At 41.7% G+C, this 21,820-nt stretch overlaps 1 protein-coding gene across 2 annotated transcripts; it reads left to right on the top strand.

Moving 5' to 3' along the window:
• Nucleotides 1-276: 276 nt before the first annotated feature.
• vasnb (vasorin b) lies at nt 277-20,081 on the top strand. Of its 2 annotated transcripts, XM_079457516.1 has the most exons (3): nt 277-537; nt 6,620-6,674; nt 16,638-20,081. In XM_079457516.1, exon 3 carries the CDS (start codon nt 16,666-16,668, stop codon nt 18,676-18,678), a length of 2,013 nt encoding a protein of 670 aa, XP_079313642.1. In that variant the 5' UTR covers nt 277-537; nt 6,620-6,674; nt 16,638-16,665; the 3' UTR covers nt 18,679-20,081. The 2 variants fall into 2 exon arrangements, with proteins under 2 accessions (XP_079313642.1, XP_079313643.1); XM_079457517.1 differs by lacking the exon at nt 6,620-6,674 and having other exon boundaries at nt 356-537; nt 16,638-20,075.
• Nucleotides 20,082-21,820: the final 1,739 nt, after the last annotated feature.

The raw sequence follows: 21,820 nt of genomic DNA, 5'->3' as shown, positions 1-21,820 counted from the left end.
GAAGACCCCAACACAGCATGAAAATCACATTGGTTTTCTGATTTCAATAAATTCAAGGCTTTGGGTAGCCTACAGTGATGGCTGCAACAATATGCCTATATTAATGATGTATTGTCACGTCAACTAACAGTAATGAATAAGACCTTTCAGCAAGCACGAAGCGGTAGTGATGTAAATAAAGTGTATGCAAAAGCACAATGTCATCTTATGTGTGTGTGCACATACCGGTCCATCCAGTTCAAATGCGACTGATGAAAAAATACCACTGGCAGCGTCACGCGCGCGTGCTCTACAGTGCGCCACTGGTGGACACGCGCGCTCCTCCCAGTGTGAAGTTAAAGCCCCGTACGCGCGCACACCCGGACAGTCTCACCGAGGACACCGGGACCGTGCGCGTTCCAACGCGACTCGTTTTTAACATCATACCTCATGAACGCAGATGTTGTGCATGAAAAACGCACCAATTGTCGTTTGGAGAGCAAGTCGCGGCTGTGGATATATAAACGGAGTCTTGCGGCTGATGCTTTTGTTGAGCTGGTGAGTGAAACGCAATGTCTGAAAAGTTTTTTTTATCGCATCCGTGTTTTAATATCAATCGTTGTGTAATTGCCCAACATTCCTCGCTGGAAACACGTCAAAGTTTGCATTAGATGGCGAAGGAACAGTAGTACGGTTCATCTTTACATTATTTCACACAAATGAAGAATGGGACTTGTTTAACACAAGCAGGCGATTCTAAGAAAGTTTGCCAGCTTGCCTATTCAAAGTGTACGGTTAAACAGCCCGAGAGGGACGAAAGATTGCGTGGAACGAGTGTTTAAGGACGGTTGCGCAACAGTACGCGTAAATAGCGCAAACCTACTTGCGCGCTTGTTTTCGTGGTTCTGGTGTTTTGCGCGGATACAAACATTTGCAGGTTCTGAAAACATCAAGCCCCGGCTTCTACGCATGCTTTCAAATGGTATATAATCATTGTGGAATAAATGAAAAGCTTTGGAAATGAACTGAGGTTGGTGACTTCAATTCTTTGACCACAGCAGGACTAGAAACGCCGCGTACGCACGCACGCACGCACCGCGCCGGCTTCTGTTTCTCTGAGCGCGTCTTATTTTGGTGCAGTCTGCTTTTGTTTTAGCATCATGTCCCCACATCGAAAAGGTTCAGCAAACGGATGACTAAAAACAGGTTTCGTTTCGTCTGCTCGACGAGAGTTCAAAGATGACAAAAACAACTCTGTTTAGTCACACGCGGGGCGTAAAGCAGATTAAACGCTATTATTTCTGCGTTGGCAGACTTTCATTCATCTTTCCTTTTCTTATGGCGTCTATTAGTCAAATAAACGGAGTGATAAAGCATGAAAAACGACACCAATTACATATGTATTGTATACCAGATTAAGCACTGCGGTATAATAACATCTTATTAAATGACAGAAGAAAGAAAATCTCTGCATCACTTCCATGTCACTCAAACATATTTTTCTGCATTAAAAACAAATGCACAACAGAAAGCAAGCGTTCTTAAATAAAGTTCAGACGCAAGAATTCATTTTCGCATGCGAGCTGGACACGCATCCCTTATTTTCTTAGTTGAGGTTTTGTTTAGATTACAGTCTGCAGTAAGAGCACTTTCCACATATATACTGTATCTATACATCTGTGACCGGAGAGCAGAATACACGTGTGTGTGTGTGTTCTCCAGTGGCCGCTGGTATTTTAATTCCCTGGCACTTATAAATGTCAGAAAGAAGCCCAGAACGGGAGATTGTGTAGACACCGAAAAGTCAGAACGGAAGGTGAGAGAACGTGTCGTGCCGGAGGTTCACACAGGATATTAGACGGAAGGAAGGGTCTGAGACTTCATTAAAGACATTCGGCTTCTCTGCCTTATACAATAAATGAGGTAATAGTCTTTAAATGTAATTTCCTACCTTAGATAAAAAGTCTGGTTACAATTTATAATTTACTGGCGCGCTCATGTCATTCCAAACCTGTACGGCTTTCTGTTCCTAACACAATGTTGTGTGTCTTCAGAGTCGAACGGACTGCTGTTATTATATCTTTATCGTTTTGTGTTCCTCGGAAATAAGAAAGTCAAACACGTTTGGAATGATGAGGTTCTTTTGTGAACCGCTCGTTTCAAGTACACATCTCCAAATGTGCCAAAATTAAAGATAACAGGGAACACTAGGAAAGCGTGTTGTTGTAGTCGTTTGACCTCAAGTTAACCTCACATGATCTAATCTCTAACACGATTATTTTCTGAGGAATCATTGATACACATGATAGTTTGTATCTGCTGAAGGAGTCCAGAATAAATCCGCAGATGGCAGCTCTGTCTCTAAATAACAGTGTCAAAATAAAATCCCAACGGTATTTCCGCACTGTTCTCTCCAAACAACATCACTCACGGTACAAAACCGAACCCGGGCCTTCTGCTCAACGCACCACTCGAATACACACGCAACGCTGCCAAGCCAAACAGAGACGTCTTAAAAGCCGTCATGAAGACCACCTCCCTGAACTTCAGTATTTTCTCTCCGTGACTACATTAAACCTTTCCTGCTTCATGGAAGGAATGTGTTTAAGAGTCTTAACACTCACTATTATTAATGCTCATAAGGTATTTTGAAGAATGAAGTAGCAGTTTTTCCTACTATGGAAGTCAATGGTGGGGCAAAATGTGTCTGGTTCTTCTTCAAAATATGTGTTCATCAGAACAAAGACATTTATACAGATTAGCAACAACTCGGGGGTGAGTAAATGAGGACTTAAAGTATCCCTTTAAAACCTGTATGTGACTCTTTCTTCTGTGGAACACAAAAGAGGATATTTTGAGAAATGTCTCATTGGTTTTGTGTTTGTACAATGGAAGTAAATTGGGTCCAGTGTTGAACGTTCTTCAAAATATCTTCTTTTGTTTCTTGTCTTTTTGTGAAACTCGAATGACACGAGGTTGAATAAATGATGACAATTGTTATTTTTGGTTGAACTATCTCCGTTTCATACGGAGGGTTGTATTGGCACTTGCCATAATTCATCGAACGCTCCCCGAGGAACAGCTTTGTTGTGTCCTGCTGGTTTTAGTCCCCTTTTACACCAATTAACCGCCACGTCTCTGTCCCTCCCATACTACACAACAGCAGGATTAAGAGGTTAAAAGTCACGGTGGAGGTGGAGAGAACGGAGAGACAGGGTTTGTCAAACAGCGGGCGGCTTCAGGGAGTCGACAAGGCAGAAAAAAGCAACACTTGTGAAAGAATGCGTGTGCGTGTCTGCGTTTGCCAGGGAGAGTCACAAAAGGCCTTCGGAATGGTCAGAAACCGAGCCGTAATTACGTGCCGCGGAACTTGCCATGTTCGGTTGGTCTTAAAAAGTCAACGGCTGCTATACGAACCCAGGATCTTCCAGGTGTCCCGCTGGTGGCGTACGCTTTCGTGATCTTAAATCAACCCCCAGGCTACAAAGAGACACAAAGCCATGCTGACCGAGCAGTGCGCGCGTGTGCGTATAGCTCACTCCGGCCGCAATCGTTGCCAAGCCTAATCCTTGATGCATCAATGATAAGAACCACACGAAAGCGGGTATAAGTACACACACAAGCACACGATTGCATTTCTATCTCCCGCTACTACGAATATAACCAAAAATCTGAAAAATGCTGGTTAGTCGACCGAACGCGGGGAGAGGGGGGCATATCCGCGCAAGCCGCCGCAAATTGCTGCATTTTAGGCGGCAGTAAAAAAAGAAAGGACTTGAATGTAAGGTTGTAATTACCTCCCGACTCAGCTGTAATTAGGAAATGAGCCTTCAACCAGCAGGCCGGCGTCCCACCACGACCCTGAACTCCACACCGGGGTCAAACCCACTGATAGCAATCAATAATGCCAAGAACCACACCGACATTCGTACGATACGTAAGCGTAATGGTAGAAAATGAAAATGCTGTCATCTTTTCTTCACCTTCGTATGTGGAACACAAAAGAAGATATTTCGAGAAACGTCTCAGTGGTTTATGGAGGTCAATGGGGTTCAGTGTCGTTCCTCTAAATATCTTCTTTTGTGTCCTGCAGAAGAAGGTCACACAGGTTTGGAACGACATGAGAAAGATTCAATTCATTTTCAACTCTTCCTGACAGATTTTGGTGGCCTCGGTTGAGCAGACGGTGTGTTTACTGTAGGTTGTGTTTGTTTGAGGGGGACGGCGTGAAGTCGTGGAACGTGTCGATAAACTGCAGGGACAAACATGCTTTACCGCGAGTACAGATGTACAGTACGCACGCATGTGCCCGGCGGACACGGGCGTCTTCTGAAGCTATTTCAGGACAGGTCAATGACGCTCGTATCTGCTTTCAGCCGGCACCTTGTGAAACACATTCTCGGTGTGAGCGTGCGTTAGAAAAATGAACAAACTTCGACAGTATTCCTAAAAATATCACGCAATAACAAAGACATGTTATGCCTTGACATGCTGCCATGGTAAAAAGGCTTTTCTTTAAGGACTGTGACTATATTAAAGCATTATTGCAAAATAAGTTGTTGCTCAAACGTCATAATTCAGATGACATTTTACATTTGAGTTTCTTTCCAGATTTATCAAATCATCAGGGATAGTAGAGCTCCGATAATTTGGGTTCAGAAAGGTTTGATGAAAAAACAAGTTTTTCTCTTTGGTCTCTCTCTGCTAGTTAGGAGGCATTTGCGAAATCGCAATTAACATCTCTAAAAATGGTCACCGTCTGTTACCATCAATGCATTCTTTCTGTGCGTAAAGCGTATCCAAAGCCGCTGACATCTTTCATTTGGACATCTTGTCAGCAGATGAGTTCACCGAATTCATTTCTCAGTGTTAATATCATCGGATCATGTCTCTGACGGACAGCAGAGATACCGTAGACACACATGAGCCGTGCACCTGACGCGTGCAGGACGGATCTCAGACATACTTACACGTATCACATTTAATACTCGGGGGCCCTAGCGCGCGACTGAGAATGTGTGTTTATAAACTTCAAAGACCAACTTTACAAAAACTTGTGAATGATGTGGTTTGCTCATATTGCATCATTCCAGAACGACACGGGAATAACAAAATCAGACATGTGATATTTAAACGACGCTTGAGAAACGAATAACAGATCAATTACCCAAAATACGCCGATACACGTTTACCATGGTACTATAAGATTACCACAATCCCATACCTTAGTATTTCTAGGTAAATTTGCAATAAACGGATGTGTCATATTTCACCTCGTATTCACAAGAAAAAGCACAAAACGTTTTTTAAGTTCAACCTTACCACGGTGTTACCGTGGTACATGTCAAAGCATTTCCATGTAAGTGTTATACTTACTAGGAAGTGTGCAGAGAAAGATGATTGATGATGTGGTAACCAGGAAAGAGGCGACGACATATCTGATCAAACTCGATGAACATCACACGCACAACCTTGTTTAACATCTCCGTTTTCTCATAATCTGACCCGGGCACGCGTGTGGATCGGATCGAGTATTCATTCGATAGTCGACACATGACCAGAATCTGTGTTTTGGAGTTTGATAAGCTAGTCGACCTCTCCTTCAAATCAATCATTTTATACTAATCTTATTCTGTATACACAGAACAATACATCGAGTCATTTACTATAAATTGTCGGGACAAGACTTTAAAATGTTTGAAATGAATAGTTTTTTTAATGAAACTCAACACACCACACACACACACACAGTAACAAAGCTGCTACTGAACGGGACGGAAACAAAAACACACACACTTTAACTTGTGAATCGATACTGCAGGACAGAGAACAGTGAGAGAAGCTGTCGGCCAGCATTCCACAGTCAAGCCAGCGTGTGTGTGTGTGCATGCGTGTGTATGCGTTTGCGTGTAAGATAAACACTCCTGACAGACTCCAAAGCTCCACTCAACACCTCCGGAATCTGTATGGTTAAACGACAGCTCTCTCTCTCTCTCTCTCTTCTACTGTACACTGCACACAAAACAAAGGCACTTGCAGTGACGTCCTTCTCGGTTCCCCAAAGAACCTTTTCTTTCTTAGAGGAAGGTTCTGTTGATCTTCTGAAGATCCTTTTAGGAATGTTCCTCGGATGTAATGAGTGATGAGCAAACTAACCCGAACCTCATGTAGACATACATTTACATTTATTACTTTTCCACCATAATCGTTCCACTCTGTGCCGATCCATGCCTGCCGGCGCGTATATGGTTATTTCCACCGCAGGGCTGATAACGGAAATCCTTAGAATGTAAACTCAATTGCGCCACGCAGTGCCTTGTTTACATTAGAGTCTGAGCTATGGGGGTCTCTGCACGCATCCTAGCATGCACGGTAAGACGACGGCAAAGATTCAGAGGCTAGAACAGTTCATAATGGTCCCGTGTCGAACCAGGCTCACGTGGAAACGTAAATGTAACCGCTTCAGACAGTGCTTGGAAGGGTTCGGCGCGATGGTGAAAACGTGTGATGTCTTAAGCTGCACATCAGTGTTTGTAGTTCTTTGTGAATCAAACCCAAATAAGTTACAGGAACATAACACCAGCCCGCCATGAAACATGCAGCTCCCTGACAATGACCCTCTGCCCTTCTGTTCTTACAGATAGAAAGCGAGAGCGAGAGAAGACCAGAAGGGACGTATCCCATCATACAGCCTGGTGAGTCCACGCAAACCCGTTAAAAGCACATTTTGGGTGACCGTCTAGTTTTACTAGACATTCACAGCTGAAGAGACACGATCTGGCACGCCGACATTCCAAAACCACACGGTCGGCTAAAGTCGTCGCATAGACCGCAAAACACAGCATCCTTAATGAAAACTTACTTGTAAATATGTTTGTATGCCGCTCCATCATGTTGAAACAAGAGGTAAACTTTGACCCGTATGCGACTTCCAACTCTGATTTAACAGGACCTGAATCCTATCCTTATCTCCTTAAGCAAAAACGCGAAAACGTGACCACATCTTAGCCCTGTGTCAGCCAACGTAGTGCTTGTGGAGGTGTGGAGTCAGCCGTTGGTTGCAGTTTGCAACCTCACCACTAGATGCTGCTAAATTTCATACACGGGACCATCGAAATGCCATACTTTCACGATGTTTGATTTTGATGGCATGATAACATGATGGCATTTTAATATAATATCCTCCACTGAAGAAAGAATGTCATACACAATAGCGATGGCACGAGGGCGAGTAAATGATAAGAGATAGGCCAGAGATAGACAAACACAGCTTTCATGATGCAACCAAAGACATTTCAATCCAGCTCAAGTGGCTGGAAATTCTTTCCTTGCTGGAAGAAGTCCTTGTCAACACTGTATATTTCCGCCCGATGTTCAGGTTGCCTCTACGCGTAAGAACTGGAACAATATTACTCATTACACCAGCGCACCGACATCCTGCTTATATTTGCTTTACGCTATACCCGCGAGCGTCAATCTGCATATCCAGTTCATCTTGAGCCTTGATGGTCCCTGTGCACACACATGCAAACGCACGTGCACGCATTCGCTGCATTACTTATCACCATCCAACCTGACAAACAGCACAAGGCTAAGATTTACCTAACCTACAAACGCCCGCTTACACAAACACACCGCACACTCACGCCCTGCGTATAGATTTGCATGTTTGCGTTCCAATAATTGATTATGGACGTGCCGCTTTGGGAGCAGTGTGCTTCACGGATTAGCATGTGGTTCTCATCCATTAACCCTCACAAGTACGAATACCGACCCTCGAACCTCCACAAGGACCCATCTCGGCATGCTGACGGATGAGCGAGTTTGAATAGACTCTTGGGATTGGTCAAATTGAATTTGGCGAACGGTTTAAGCAGGGAGAATGGGTAGCACATGCAGGTCCTCTGAGACACCCGAGTGAAAGTCATGCATCACCTAGCAGGACCCCGGGTCTGTGATGTCTAAAACAATGGATAGAATACTCTAGCGACAGTCACAGTCCGCTGGCGTCTCCGCTGTCTGTGGGGTCTCGTCACCACACCAGTAAAAAAAGCAACTGGTCGAATAATGCAAAAGTTCTGTTGTCATGTGTAAGATGTCATGTGTTTGAGAGTTATAGCCCCAGGGCTACCACAGTCGAAAAATCAACAACAGAAATCAAGCCGGTTATACAAGCAGGTCCTCCGTTGCCAAATTACACGATCAGTTGGAACGAGGAGCTTTAAAAGATCTGTCACTGACAACATACAAAACATTCCTAGACAAGTACACATGCGAAGCATACACATACAAAACAGCAGTTGAAACTCACAGCAAACGCAGAAGAATCTGGAGAATGAGAAGTTCCTACGTGATGTAGAAGTTTTGGCGAGCGGCAGAGATTTCTGACATGTGTCACATTCATAAAGGTGCGGCGAGTTTGTTTTCTAAAAATACTAAAATGATACGAATATTTGTAGACTGATGTCCAGTTGTGATACACATTCATATTAAATCAAGATACGTTTGCTTGAGAAGAAAAATACGATTTTAAGTCTTGACTGTGAAAAAGGATCACATTTAAGCCGGTATTGTTTTTAAAACAGCAAATGGTGTTCACATTATTTTTTAATGCGTATTTAGCTTATTTTCCCCATTGGCTGATATCATATTTTTTAAACAAAGACTTCTCAAGTGCATGTGTCTTAATTTCAGGATTTTGTGATATTTGTACTGGAAAACCAGACAAAAACGCGTTTCAAGGGCCGGAAAATGCAAACATTTGGAAGAGTTTTGTGGATCGAAGTGAACTGGGATCATTTTGACGACTATAAAAGTACCCAAAGTTAGATTGACATCACAGCAGCTCTTAGACTGAATAGGTGATGTGGCATGTTATCTTAAGACAGCTATTTGTACTATTCTCTCATTTGCTCTTCTTATCAGACGGCTCTTTGTTTACGCTGGGGATTGGTGATGTCCTGCGTTCCTTCACATGATTTCCCCCCCGTGAAGGCAGCTGACAGACAAAGCCAATGAAAGCGGAGATAAACCTACACTTCTGCAAACCCCCTGTCACACAAACCAGTGATTTACCTTCGGTAACTGCTTCAAGTCTCGTGCTCGTTCGCATTCCTCTCATTCCCGCCTGTTGCCCGACAGCACGCGCGTCTGTATGTGTGTGTAAACATGCATGTCAAGGGATGTCAAGAATGTCAAGCGCTGTCCTGCGGGCAACCCAACTAAACTTAGAAATACACAATGCCCATCACCAAACAATCAGATATAATGAGACTCTAGACGCAGAAGTGCCGTTACGTTTGGATCGCTCTAGGATATTTGTAAAAGCTAGTACGGATCACCCGATATTTGCTTAAACTATTGCGCTTAAAACACAAAAGATAAAACGAGCGCACTCAAAACTCTCTAGTTTGAATGACAGAACAGGTTGAGTCACTTTAAGCAAATGTTTGTGGTTGCAAGTCACCGAAAAAGAATTTAAGAATGACTCACACTCGTAAAGTTACATATCGTAAATAAGTCTGAAACTCTTTCTCGCTCTATGGCGCGTTGCGTTACTCAATGTTTTTAAGTCACAAAAAGTGTCTAAGCCATTACTGCCATAGTAGGAAAAAATGTGTTATCAATTTCTTGGTTCTGTTGAACACAAAATGAGATATTTTGAAGAATGTGGGAAAGGACACCGTTCTGGGACACTTTTGACTACCGTTGTCATTTTTCCAACTATGGTTGTCAACGGTGGCCAAGAACTGTTTGGTTACAAGCATTCTTCCAAATATCTTTCACTGTGTTCATCAGAACAAAGAAATGTATACAGAGTCCCGGGTGAGTACATGAAGACAGAATTTTTATTTCGGCTAAACTGGCCCTTTAAGCCCTGGATCTTTGTCCAGCTGGGCATACGACCCAACGCCGGCCTCACACACATTAATGCTTCATTTCAGACCTCACGACTGTGAGCTCAACACCGCTTAACACCACGGCGCCTTTCTGCCTCTTAACAGCCGTTCGGACTGACAGCGGTTAAAACACCGGAGGACGCCAAGCCGCTGCTACTCCGCTGTTACTCGACTGCAATTGTCAAATGCATCACGTTAGCCTTACGGCCTTGTTGCGTCATTTGCATAAATCTAAAGTCATAATTCAACTCATAGGGTAAAATTTGGTGGTTCTTTTAAACGTTAAACGCGCGGAAGGTTGGCCGTCGCAAACCCATATGACTTCCTTTCCTAAGAACGCCACTGTTCTTGTAACCTGAGTAAACCTAAAAGGCCTTTGTAAGTGACTTGTGACCTCCGTTAACCTGCGCACCCCACCCGACGGGCCTCAAATCAGATTGTAAGGTTATCATCTAACCAAACCAGACTGTGATTAATAGCAACGTGTGGACGCACCAAAGCTGATGTTATCTAACAATCTATGTCAAGAGTAATATGGACAATGCTTGGCCTGTTGGTTTCAATACAGCGCTTTCGTAGAGAGCTTATCTAAATCATCAATCTCTCCATACGGTGACTGAGAGGAACGTGTGGTGACGGCAGGGCCTTTTTCTAGCTTCTGGTTCATTTATTGAAACGACAGGATAAAGATTTGCTCAAACACTCATGCAACTGACAAAACACGTTCCTTCTGGACGTGCACATATTTGGAATCCTTTTCCCCCCGAGGCCGCATGTCGCCCCGTCCGCGCAGGCACACGTCCGCAGCGTTGGGTTTCAATGCTCGCCGGGGGCAACAACATGCACGAAGCACCTGCCGGCTCTCGGGTTTGAAGACAACCTGCGTCAAAACTCAAACCCCGCCATCTCTGTGATGTTAGAGGCGTCGCAACAAAAGGAGCCCAGCGCAGCCAGAACACACTAGAGCAGACATGCCTCCTGTAGCCCGCAGTCGACAACCAAATGAACAGCGAACACTGTTGATTCTTTGTTACTTAAATGAGCATGTCGGGCTGAGGTTGTGGGCAAAGATGCTTATCTGCACCACTGTGAAAGATCTAGGAGATCGTATTCAACGCTTTTACTATAACGCAGAGGGGTTGCGTACAATTTCCACACTCACGTAAATAACAACAACACTTGAACGTGTCCTGAAGTCTTCATGTTAGATCAGATCTTTTTATTTCTGATAAGACTTACAACTTCTTTATGGACATTGCAGATAGTTTGGCTCTTTCATCAAAGCTAGGACTGTAAATCCCGTATTGACAAACGCTTTTATCAGATTATAATCTGGCACACGTCACGAAAACAAGGAAAGAGAGAGAGAGAGATATTATCAGATGGATCACACATATTTATAGAAGTCTTCACTGCACTGCAAAAAGTGAGTGCTTCGTCATTTTCTCTAGTTTTCTGATTTATATTTTTAAACGAACATTTTTTTATTAAATAACATAGAATACACAACATAATAATGATACAAATAAAGCGAGTTCATGCTTTAAACAAGAAATTATATTTATCAACGGGAAAAGAAAAATAATATTCTTTACATCTGTAATATTTTATTGTTTTAAGCATAAACTCAATGTTGATAAATACAACATATATTGTTTAAGGTTTTTAATATTTGTATAGAAACCATAACACAAATACAAAAACCTAAATATTTTATTTTTATAGTGTGACACACAGAAAAAAACAGTATGTATGACGTACAGACCACCTCTGACCTACTGAACTATAACAACAAAACAGTACTGCATTACTCTATTGAACTGTAATCTGTACAATGCTTTTCATCAAAGAGTAAACAAAAATGCCACATCAGGTTTAGCAGGTATCGGCACGTTACCTAACAATGAAAATACTTCCACTCAATGCATGCATGATTAAAGCGTTCAATTGAATGCACAAGATGACATGTTCAGGTTAAGACCGCTGAGACGATTGATGATACTCGCCGTTTGTATCACTGACATTTATCTCTTCTTTCTCGTTGGTTTTTTCTTACTCCCGCTGCCACGCAATAGTGTTTTATGGCTGCGCGCTGTCAGGTTGAATGATGGCTCTGGTGCATTGTGGGTAACAGGGTCCAGCTGTGGTCAGGTGAGGCAGGAGGTCTCTTGTTTTATCTCAGCATAGGGTCATGGACATTAAGGGTTCCAGAATCAACCCCAAAATTGCCGTTTTTTCTCAGAGCTTCTGTTAAACTACTAAAAAACACATTCACAATTCTTTCACCTGTGAACTATACAGAGACCTATCGCTGATATGCAGTGTGACCTGTGGAGGTGTCAGCTGCCAAAAAAATTGGAAATGTTGAATACAAAATATTCTGTAATAGATTGTGTGATCAAGTAATGGCAATTTAGTTTTATAACATAAGTCGATTACTAAATTTCAACCAGGTTTTTATTGGTTACATCATTTTATAATCAGGCAAAATTTAAACACAGTAAATTGAAATTATACGTTAACACTTAAATAATTTCTATAGTGTACATTATATCAATTGTTTTCTATAAATATATGTTTTCTGTAATGTATAAAAAACATTCTATGCAATGGTAATCCTCTTATTAAGCAAAAGCATGTAGATTTATCCATAAACTATTTAGCAAGATGTAAACAAGTTATCCAAAATAACTTTTTGACTCACATAATAATTTAAAGGGACGGTTTCCCAGACAAGGATTAGCCTAAACTTAGTTAAATTAGGATAATTAAGTTGTTTTAAAAAACATAATTTACCAAAAAAACATTACTATGTGCATCCTGATACAAAACAAAATGGCAGCGGTGTATTTTAAAATATTTCAGTGCAAGTTGTTTTCGATCAAGGCGTCTCTAACACTTACGTTAGACTGAGAATAGTTTCCGGAAAACCAGCTGAAAGTCTTAAGCCTTAAATATGTTCGTTTAACATTTCGACTTATTTCCAAATGTTCTGTTGTTGTATTTAGTTTTAATGTTTCAGTAATGCTAGAAAACTTTTGGACCACTGAATTACAATATAATGATGATGATAGTCTTTTTAAGGTACGTGCTATATCTAAAGTCCTTTGAAAGATCTCTAACGTAACAAAAGAGTGAGTTAATAACCACATTTTTTTCAATTTCCTCCAAACCTGATGAGGAACACTTGGCCAAACTATTTCTTTTCCTACCAACGCCGTCTCTTTCCCCCAGCTGCTCTGATGTGGATCTAGCGAGGCTTTCATGGCACCGGTCACCTCACGGGCCCCTCACTTCATTCCTTTGCACTTATTTTCTTTAAGATTTAAGAATGCCGTGAGAGACAACGTTAAAGAGAGCTATTCATTTTACCGTTACCTGACTGCTCTTTATGTGTCGGGTGAAAGCCGTGAGCAATAACGTCCTTACGAACAGCTATTTAAATTCCACAGCGTTTTAATGCCAATTACATTTCTTTGAATGAAATGCTCAAGAATATGCAAAGCGCCAGGTGTACGAACCGCACAAAAAGAGGAACTGAAGCACTACCGCTACTGTCAGACCCTGAGGAATACTGTGTTAATAGGATAGAAAGCTCTTGAAATTCACCAGACACGCGTATCCTAAGAATGTTTAAACAAAGCGTTCGAGGGCTGAGGGGGTGCCGGAAGATGCTACAAAGCCGAGGCAGACAATACCGCAATGACATCTTCATCGCATAAACCTGACAGGTCGGTCCAGCATCTCCACGACGGAGGCTCTTGAAAGGACGGAGCGCAGCGGGGAGTCAGTCAGCGCAGATTTGAAGGCTTAAGGGTAAATCCCAGAGATGTGTTTTTTTTTCGTCCGCTGCGTGATAAGAGCGGCTGGTGGGGGGAGGACGGAGGATCTATGAGTTCGGGATGGGGGTTTATCTGAGATCAAACTGCACTAGAGGAGAACTCCCACGGCGTGGATAGCAGCCTGAGATTCTTCTTGTGATAGTTCATGATATTGTAATGTGAAATAAAAAGCCAGTACATCATTTTCTTTTTTAAACGTACAAAAAGGTACGTACACACACGCACATACACTTATATACAGTATATATATATATATATATACAAACTGTATAATGTAGTGTTTTATTAACAGCTTATATAATAACAATATATAAATAATTAAAGCACAATTAATTATTTTATATATCGATAACACTTCAGAATAGGGACCAATTGTTACTAGTTGTTATTAACATGCCTATTATTGGCATATTGGCTGTTTATAAGTACTTATAAAGCACATATTCTGCATGACCGTATTCTACATCCCTAATCCTACCCAATGCCTAAACCTAACAACTACCTTACTTACTATTAATAAACAACAAATTGGGAGTTTATCGAGGCAAAAGTTGTAGTAAATGGTTTGTTAATAGCGTAAATTGGACCTTTCGATAAAGTGTGACCTTAAATAATTAAATATATACATATTACATATTATATTACATATTATAGATATATATAATTACTACAATAACTACAAAAAACAAATTTATAAATGATATCACATTTATAAATACATTTATTATATTTCTAGAATTTAACAAAAAATATATTTCATAACATTTATATTTAGTTAAAAATGGTATAAAGAAAAGAGATTAATTCATAAAATAAAAGGTACTGTATATTTTAAATGGCGAGCGTGTCGTCTGTCCACCTCACACAGATTCAACCGAAGCTATTCTCACGGTGCTCTGAGAGCAAAACAGCATGAGACAGCTCCGACCTATGACCCCCTCTGCCCATAAACCTCTGTGCTCCACCTGTTATCAGGTTATCTGAAAGGTCTTTTTCCCATTACTGCTCCCAGTAAAACAGTTAATCAGCCCTTGACAGACTGTAAAGTGTCACACATCACTGAACGGAGACCGGTGTGATTTTATCACAATGCCCGGGGTAGTTGTTCTTTGGTAAAGGAAACAAGCGTTTGTTAAATCTTGGCAGGGTAGAGCTAGCTGATGCTTTCTCAATTTGATCGTAAGATCTTGTTGATCAGCGCCATTCCTACAAGACTGCTTCAGGCACAGATCATAATACAGCTTATTACAGAACAAGACGTATAGTGTGTTTTATGAGAGAGGCAAAATCACATACAAAAGGTTTTTAAAATATCATAACATTATCAAGTGTGCACTTTCGACCTTGTGTGTCGCTGAGAAAGTTGCATTCAATAGAAAAAGGGAAAGATACAAGGAAAACTATGCATGAGTCTGGCAGTCGCCCCGGCCTTTCTTTCTCGATTTATTTGCACAGAGCTGCAGCGAAACAAATTTTCAGAAATTGCATCACAGCCGACAGTGGAACAACAGGAACGTTTGAACCTGCTCTACGGCTTTCAGACCTCCTTAAAGCACAACGAAACACAGACCAATCATCTCTCCCGGGACGACTGTCCTCGGATGACCTCACGTCAGTCAGTGATGACCTAAAAATGACCAAATATTCTGATTGTACACGCCATTAGTTCTAAAGATCACCGTTTTCTTAATCGACCATCAAAACAATCGATTGAGTTTTCTGTTTCCTAAATAACGTGAGTGGTTTTGGTGAGATCCCCAGCTTCACTGACAAATAAAGCTGAGTGAGAGAATTTCACCTTAACATGAACTATTAATACAACCCTCCCTCAACACCACACACACGGAAATACATAGAAAATGGGAAAGAGAGAGAGAATCTTCTCCACCCTTCCATTTCAAGGCCAGATACTGGAGTGACTAATCTCACAGGAGATAATAAAGAGCTTCCCGAGCTCTCACCAGCCTCCCAGTTTCATTTCTTTCATCTTGTCCTCGCTCTGTTCCCTGACTTTCACGTTGCTCCCTAAAGGTCTGAGATCATCCGACAAGCCTGGGACGTTCAACATCTGAGTTCATCACCAAATTTAAAAGGAACATGTTGAACCTTTATAATGTGAAAACGTTTCAGAAGGAACGAGATAAAATCTCTTAAAAGCAAGATAAGAAGGTCGAGTGACGTTCTGCTGTAAACAATGACTGTAAAGTTAACGTAGTTCATTGTGGTTCTACGATCAACCTCACCAGAAACTTTACAAAGTTCACGTCCGACGCTTCATATTCTTGTCATCAACTATACAGATTTCGGTTTTGTTCACATCATCAAAACTACCAAACCCACATTGTCATAGACAATCCGTATAGTATCAGCAACAGGTTGCAAAGGGGGATCAAAGGTAAAGTCTCTTGACATGCTTCTGCTCCAACAATAGTTTCAGCAACAGGTTGCAGTAGTGACAAAGACCTGCTGGAACTTTCTGTTTGAAAAACGTTTCTGCAAGTCTTTTTGTCACTACCGCAGCCTGTTGGTGAAACTATTGTTGGTGGAGAATCATGTCCTGAGACCTCGCCTTTGATCCCCCGTTGAAAGCACTTGGTCTAAAGCAACATTTATAATCCCATTTAGCCCACTTCATAAAGAGAAAGACCACAAAGACAAAAACAAAGCAGACAGGCAAACGGTGAGCCATGGGATACCTTGATTTTATTTGAAGCAAGAAAGTCACTTTAACTTTTAGTCTAGGTTTCCAAATTATGTTCAAGCCTCAATTGTTGCATCATTGATTTCCAAGTTTTATTGTAAGAAGATTGAAGTGTTCAGTAAAGACATCTGTACCTGTTTGTCGAGCTCAAAGAACACCTGACCTTGATTGTGTAAATGTTGACTTACCATTCATTGTCTTTTTGTTTTGTTGCAGGCTGTGAGGGTTGCATGTAGCCAGAAACATGAAGCCCTTCCTCATGCTACGGCTGCCCCTTCTCCTGTATCACCTCTTGTTGTTCCCATCGATGGGAAAGGCCTGTCCAAAAGACTGCGTCTGTATTGGCCAGTATAGCGCATTTTGTGCCGGTCGCAGAGACACAAGGATGCCCACCGACGTTCCCGCAACAATTGAAAAGTTATTTGTCTTTAAAAATGGTATTGAGATTCTGTCTGAGGAGGACTTTGAAGGTTTGAGCAACCTGGAGAATTTGGATCTAAGTCAGAACAAGTTGACAGAGCTGCCAGATGGTGTGTTCGGACCGCTCTCCTCCCTCCACAACCTTGACCTTTCATCCAATCAGATTGTCCACATATCACAGCACAGTTTTGCCGGACTGGACCATCTGGAGCGGCTGTATCTCTTCAGCAACCTCATCGAGAGCATCCACCCTGAAGCTTTTGATGGACTACAGCAGCTGCTGGAGCTCAAGCTGCAAGGGAACAAATTGACAATGATGCCTGCTCTTACAATGCCCAAGCTGCTCCTTCTGGACCTGCGGTTTAACAGCATCCCCTCACTGGAGCCAGATGACCTCCAGACACCCAAACTGGAATCATTAAAATTAGGCGGACTGGGGCTTAGCAGGTTGAACGAGGAGCTGCTGGAAAGCTTCAGCAACCTTCATGAGCTCGACATCTCCGGTAATCATTTAACTGTCTTTCCACCTATGCTGCGGGAGGCAAAGGGCTTGATTACTCTCAGCCTGGCGGGAAATCCAATGGGCCCTGTAAACTGGGAGGACTTCGAGAAGATGGCAGAGCTTAAGGACCTAGATATTAGCAATCTAAGCCTACAGGGGTTGCCAGAGAGCTTAACACAGTTATTTCCTCACTTGAAGAAACTGACTGTGGCTGAGAACCCTTTCAACTGCCTTTGCAATCTGGCTTGGTTTCCTAGCTGGCTTCAGATTAATAAAATTCAGCTAGGTAGGACAGAAGAGACCCGTTGCCACTTCCCACCTGTAAATGCTGGCAAGGTGCTTGAGAGACTGGGACACAGTGACTTCGGATGTCCGACCACTACAACCGTTACAACACGGATTGTAAAAACCACTGTGGCGCCCCCGGTTGTGATAACCAGTTTGCCAAACACGACACATGCAGTGCTCCATCCCAAACCTAGTGATAACTCTTCTACTAAATTCAGCCATGACCCTGCCCCTACCCCAAGTGCTAGCATTGACCCTGAGCTAAGATCAACCTTCTGTCCTTCAAACATCTGCCTAAATGGAGGAACATGTTGGCTAGACCATCAGGGATCCGTTGAGTGCATCTGTCTCCCAGGAACATCAGGAACATACTGTGAAATCGAGGAGATTTTGCCACATGAGGACATCCCTACAGAATTTGGCATAGTGGATCCTGAAATCACGGCATCGGTGGTAACCAGCTCCTCCATACTTTTAGACCTTCACCGATACATTGATATGCGTCCACACATACGCGGAGTACGGTTAACTTACAGGAACCTTTCTGGCCCGGATAAACGTCCCAAGACCCTCAGCGTTCCCCCTTCTTACCCGGAGTACACACTACGAGGTCTCCAGTCAAACACCACCTACTCTGTATGTGCCAGTCCACTGAATGAGCCTGAAGACATTGACAGTGCATGCACAGAGGCCCAAACAGTGAGTCAGCTACGAACACCTACTGGAGCACGTTTGGAGAACCCAAAACTCACGAAGATGCTCATCCCTGCCGTCGCCATCCTTCTTCTTTTGATTCTAGTGGCCATCGCAGTTGGTGTAGCTTGCTTCATGCACAAGAAAAAATCTAAGGGACACATTGACTTAGAATGCGACCCCTCACAGCTGGAGCTGGAGGGTTTGGAGAACGGGGCTTTACCTCAAAAGCAGGAGATTATCTTGTGTCCATCAACAGTGCAAAATGGTGGCTTGGACTACGAGGTGCCACTAATGCAAGATAACTGTACTGCCAACAACAACACGAGCGGTTTGAGACCCTCGTATTTCTAATAACTAAAAAACAGTGAGTCATTTACATGCTTAAGATGACTGTTGCCTTGCCTTCACTTAACCACCAGGTTCCTCATAAAAAAATGGTGGTACTTAGTCCGTCCCTGGTGCAATCTTATTTGGATATTTCTGTGCAAAATCAAAATGGTGTCCCCCAAAGTGCTTTGTAATCTGCATTTTCAAACGGTTGCCCCTCCTTAAAGGACACAAGGCTGACTGAAACACGTTGCTGATATTTCGTTGTGTAGCTAATTTGTGCAGCTCTATAGAACTGTGCTAACTGTGAACTCAAAGCCCTACATGTGAGTAGGGAACTGAAGACTTGGACTTCTAAAGTCAGAAGAAGGGTGATGCTTGTGAACTTTAACTGTTATGCTTTGTGACGTTGCAATTTGGACTCTTTTATATTTACTTTTTTACGGGAAAAAAAATATGTTTTTGTACAAATATGTGACTGTTACCAGGCTGCTCGTGCCCCGTCTAGCACGACAAAACACCATATTAAACCAACTAAATCAAAGGCTTTACTTAGACTGACGTTACTGAAGTAGTGAGAAGTCCACGCTGATTTGAAACAAAATCCCTTTTTTAAACTGAAGTTAAACAGGCAGACAGCTGATGAATCAAAAAGAGACAGAACCCTCGTTGGTAAAATACACGCAAGATAAAAAATCTTGGGTCAAGATTGAGATTCTGCATCCGTCTGCAAAATTATTATTTGCACTATTTATATGTGGGGAAAAACATTTTGTATCATCTGATCATCTTTGTCTTTCTGACACAGGACGTGTTTCAAATGTTTTTATGTTCAAAACCATTCAAGTTTCGTAAGTGCTACAGTACAACTATGTGTGACTAAATCTATAAGCTCAATCTAAACCAAACCCAACCAAAAAAAGCACATACTGTACACTCCAGCTCTTTAAAGAGCTCTTTGAGATGTAAAAACAACTAAGATCCACCATGCCATTAAATACTCACATGAAACATAAGATGAGGGAGAATCTACAGATACTGTATGTCCCTATGAGTTCTTAAAGGTTATGTTTACCCGAAAATGCCAAAGCGAGAGACACTGAGAGCTGCTGTGCTGACTTACCTCTGTGAGGAATTGTGTTACTATTTTAGCACTTGTTCTACAACCTGTCACTTGTTGTCATTGTTTCTACAATTTTGTAATAAAAAAAATTGTGCTGTCTGCTGCCTTCTGCTTAAGGGAAGGATCCAAACTGGAACACAAAACTCATGAGTATGTACAGTACGACGTATTGAAAAGATTTGTGAATATATTTGTATCTCTAAATTTCCCTGTTTAATTTGGGAAGTGCTTTTTATATTTGTTTGTATATATGTTTCTGTTTTCTAAAAGTCGCAAACAATAAAAACGTTCAAATAAAACCTGTCGTTCGCGTCTCTTGTGCAAGTCGTTTATTTCGCTTACCGACGTTGAACGTACACCTCTGTATGGTGTGTTTGCTTGTAAGATTTTAATAGATTAATGTGTCGTGAGATTTAGCATTTGCATCCACCCAAAGCAGACCTTTATGAGGATTTCTGGAATGCGAGCGTATTAGATTTTCCCCTTTATGGAGAACGTTTGACATAAACTGGGGAATTTTTATTACGAACAAATTGTTTCCAAATCTAATAGTTGCACATCAACCCGCATCAACGTCACCGGACTCAGCAAAATGAGCATTGACTGCTACAAAACATCATTTATTGACCACCCACCTGTTTTACAGGTACACACACAAACACACATTTGTTTTCTTGAGATCTACACATCACTAACAACACAAGCCCATTTAAAAGCCCACCGCTGTCCAACAGTAATAGCGTTTCCATTTGTAATGAGCACAATCTTGTCAAACAATTACAAACAACAACCTCACAAAAACTCGCACGCCCCTGTTGAGTCTCCGACTCTAAACCCAATAAGAAAGATCAGGTCTCGGCAACAAACACAACTTTAACACACGGTACAGTCACACGTCATTCCCAGCATGCTTAACACAGGCCGTTCTGTGTGTGCGTGTCTGCTTTCCAGCTACTTAATAAAAGAGCCCCTTCATTCTGTGAATTTAAGAGACCTGGTCCTCTGGCTCGGCTCCAAAGCCAGACTCAAACCGAGCTGCTCAAAGACTCTATTGTAGACTTTTTCAAATGATCTTCCCCAAAAAATTCCACAGAAAATTACTGCTGAGTAAATATTGTTCTGCTGCGGATTTTTTCTCATCGCTGCAGAGGTTTAATTTACTGGGTACTACTGTGCGCCAGGACTTACAACAACAGCGTGAACAACCGTGTCTGTATATCTCATTACTGTCATAAACGCTTCAGCGTTAAAGGTTTCTTACAGGTAAAAACAGGAGAATGGACATTAGTACGCAGGGGCAGATATAGACTTTTCTGAATGGAAACAAGATGGAGGGTCCATACAGCCCTATACACGTGTTGTCACCGATAATCTTTAAAAAAAGATTTTCTCATTTTTTTTCAGTTATGCATTTGTGTCTACAATTAATGTGTTTATTTAAAAAAAAGGATATTTCCTAAACTGTAAAGCACAGTTTTAATTCGTGTAATATGATGTAATATATACAGTATAAGTATATTAAATATACATATTATGCATTACAAATTATTATTATAAATGTGATATATTTATTATATTATATTATATTTGTGTGTGTGTGTGTGTGTGTGTGTGGACTTGGTTTTTATTTGTTAGGGGATATAACCTGAATTCACACCACTATGACACTGTGGGGACCAAAGAAAAACCTTATAAATTGTACGGAACGATAATTTTTGAAAATGTCAAAATGCTTAATGTTTTCTACGATCTTTAGGTTTAGGGGATAAAATATACAGTTTGTACACTATACAACTCATTACGCCTATGGACTGTCCCCATGGAGATAGTAAAACATATATGAGTGTGTGTGTGTGTGTGTGTATCAAGCCGATCCGATCTCTCTCGTGAAGCAAATACAGAAGTGACTTAAACTGCAATTCTTTGACTGACCACTAAAGACCGGCTCCAAAAGAGAGCAGAATGTCACTGAGCCCCATGTTAAAAATCTTGGTCCGGATAAAATGGATTGCACTTTGGGCAACAACGTTGCATTTAAATTTG

The sequence above is a fragment of the Barbatula barbatula genome, assembly GCF_947034865.1.
Source record: "Barbatula barbatula genome assembly, chromosome: 5".
NCBI lineage: Eukaryota > Metazoa > Chordata > Actinopteri > Cypriniformes > Nemacheilidae > Barbatula > Barbatula barbatula.
This window is presented reverse-complemented; position numbering and strand designations above follow the sequence as displayed.

Coding starts and splice junctions, on each gene's coding strand:
- vasnb (XM_079457516.1), top strand. CDS start 16,666: ATGAAGCCCTTCCTCATGCTACGGCTGCCCCTTCTCCTGTATCACCTC.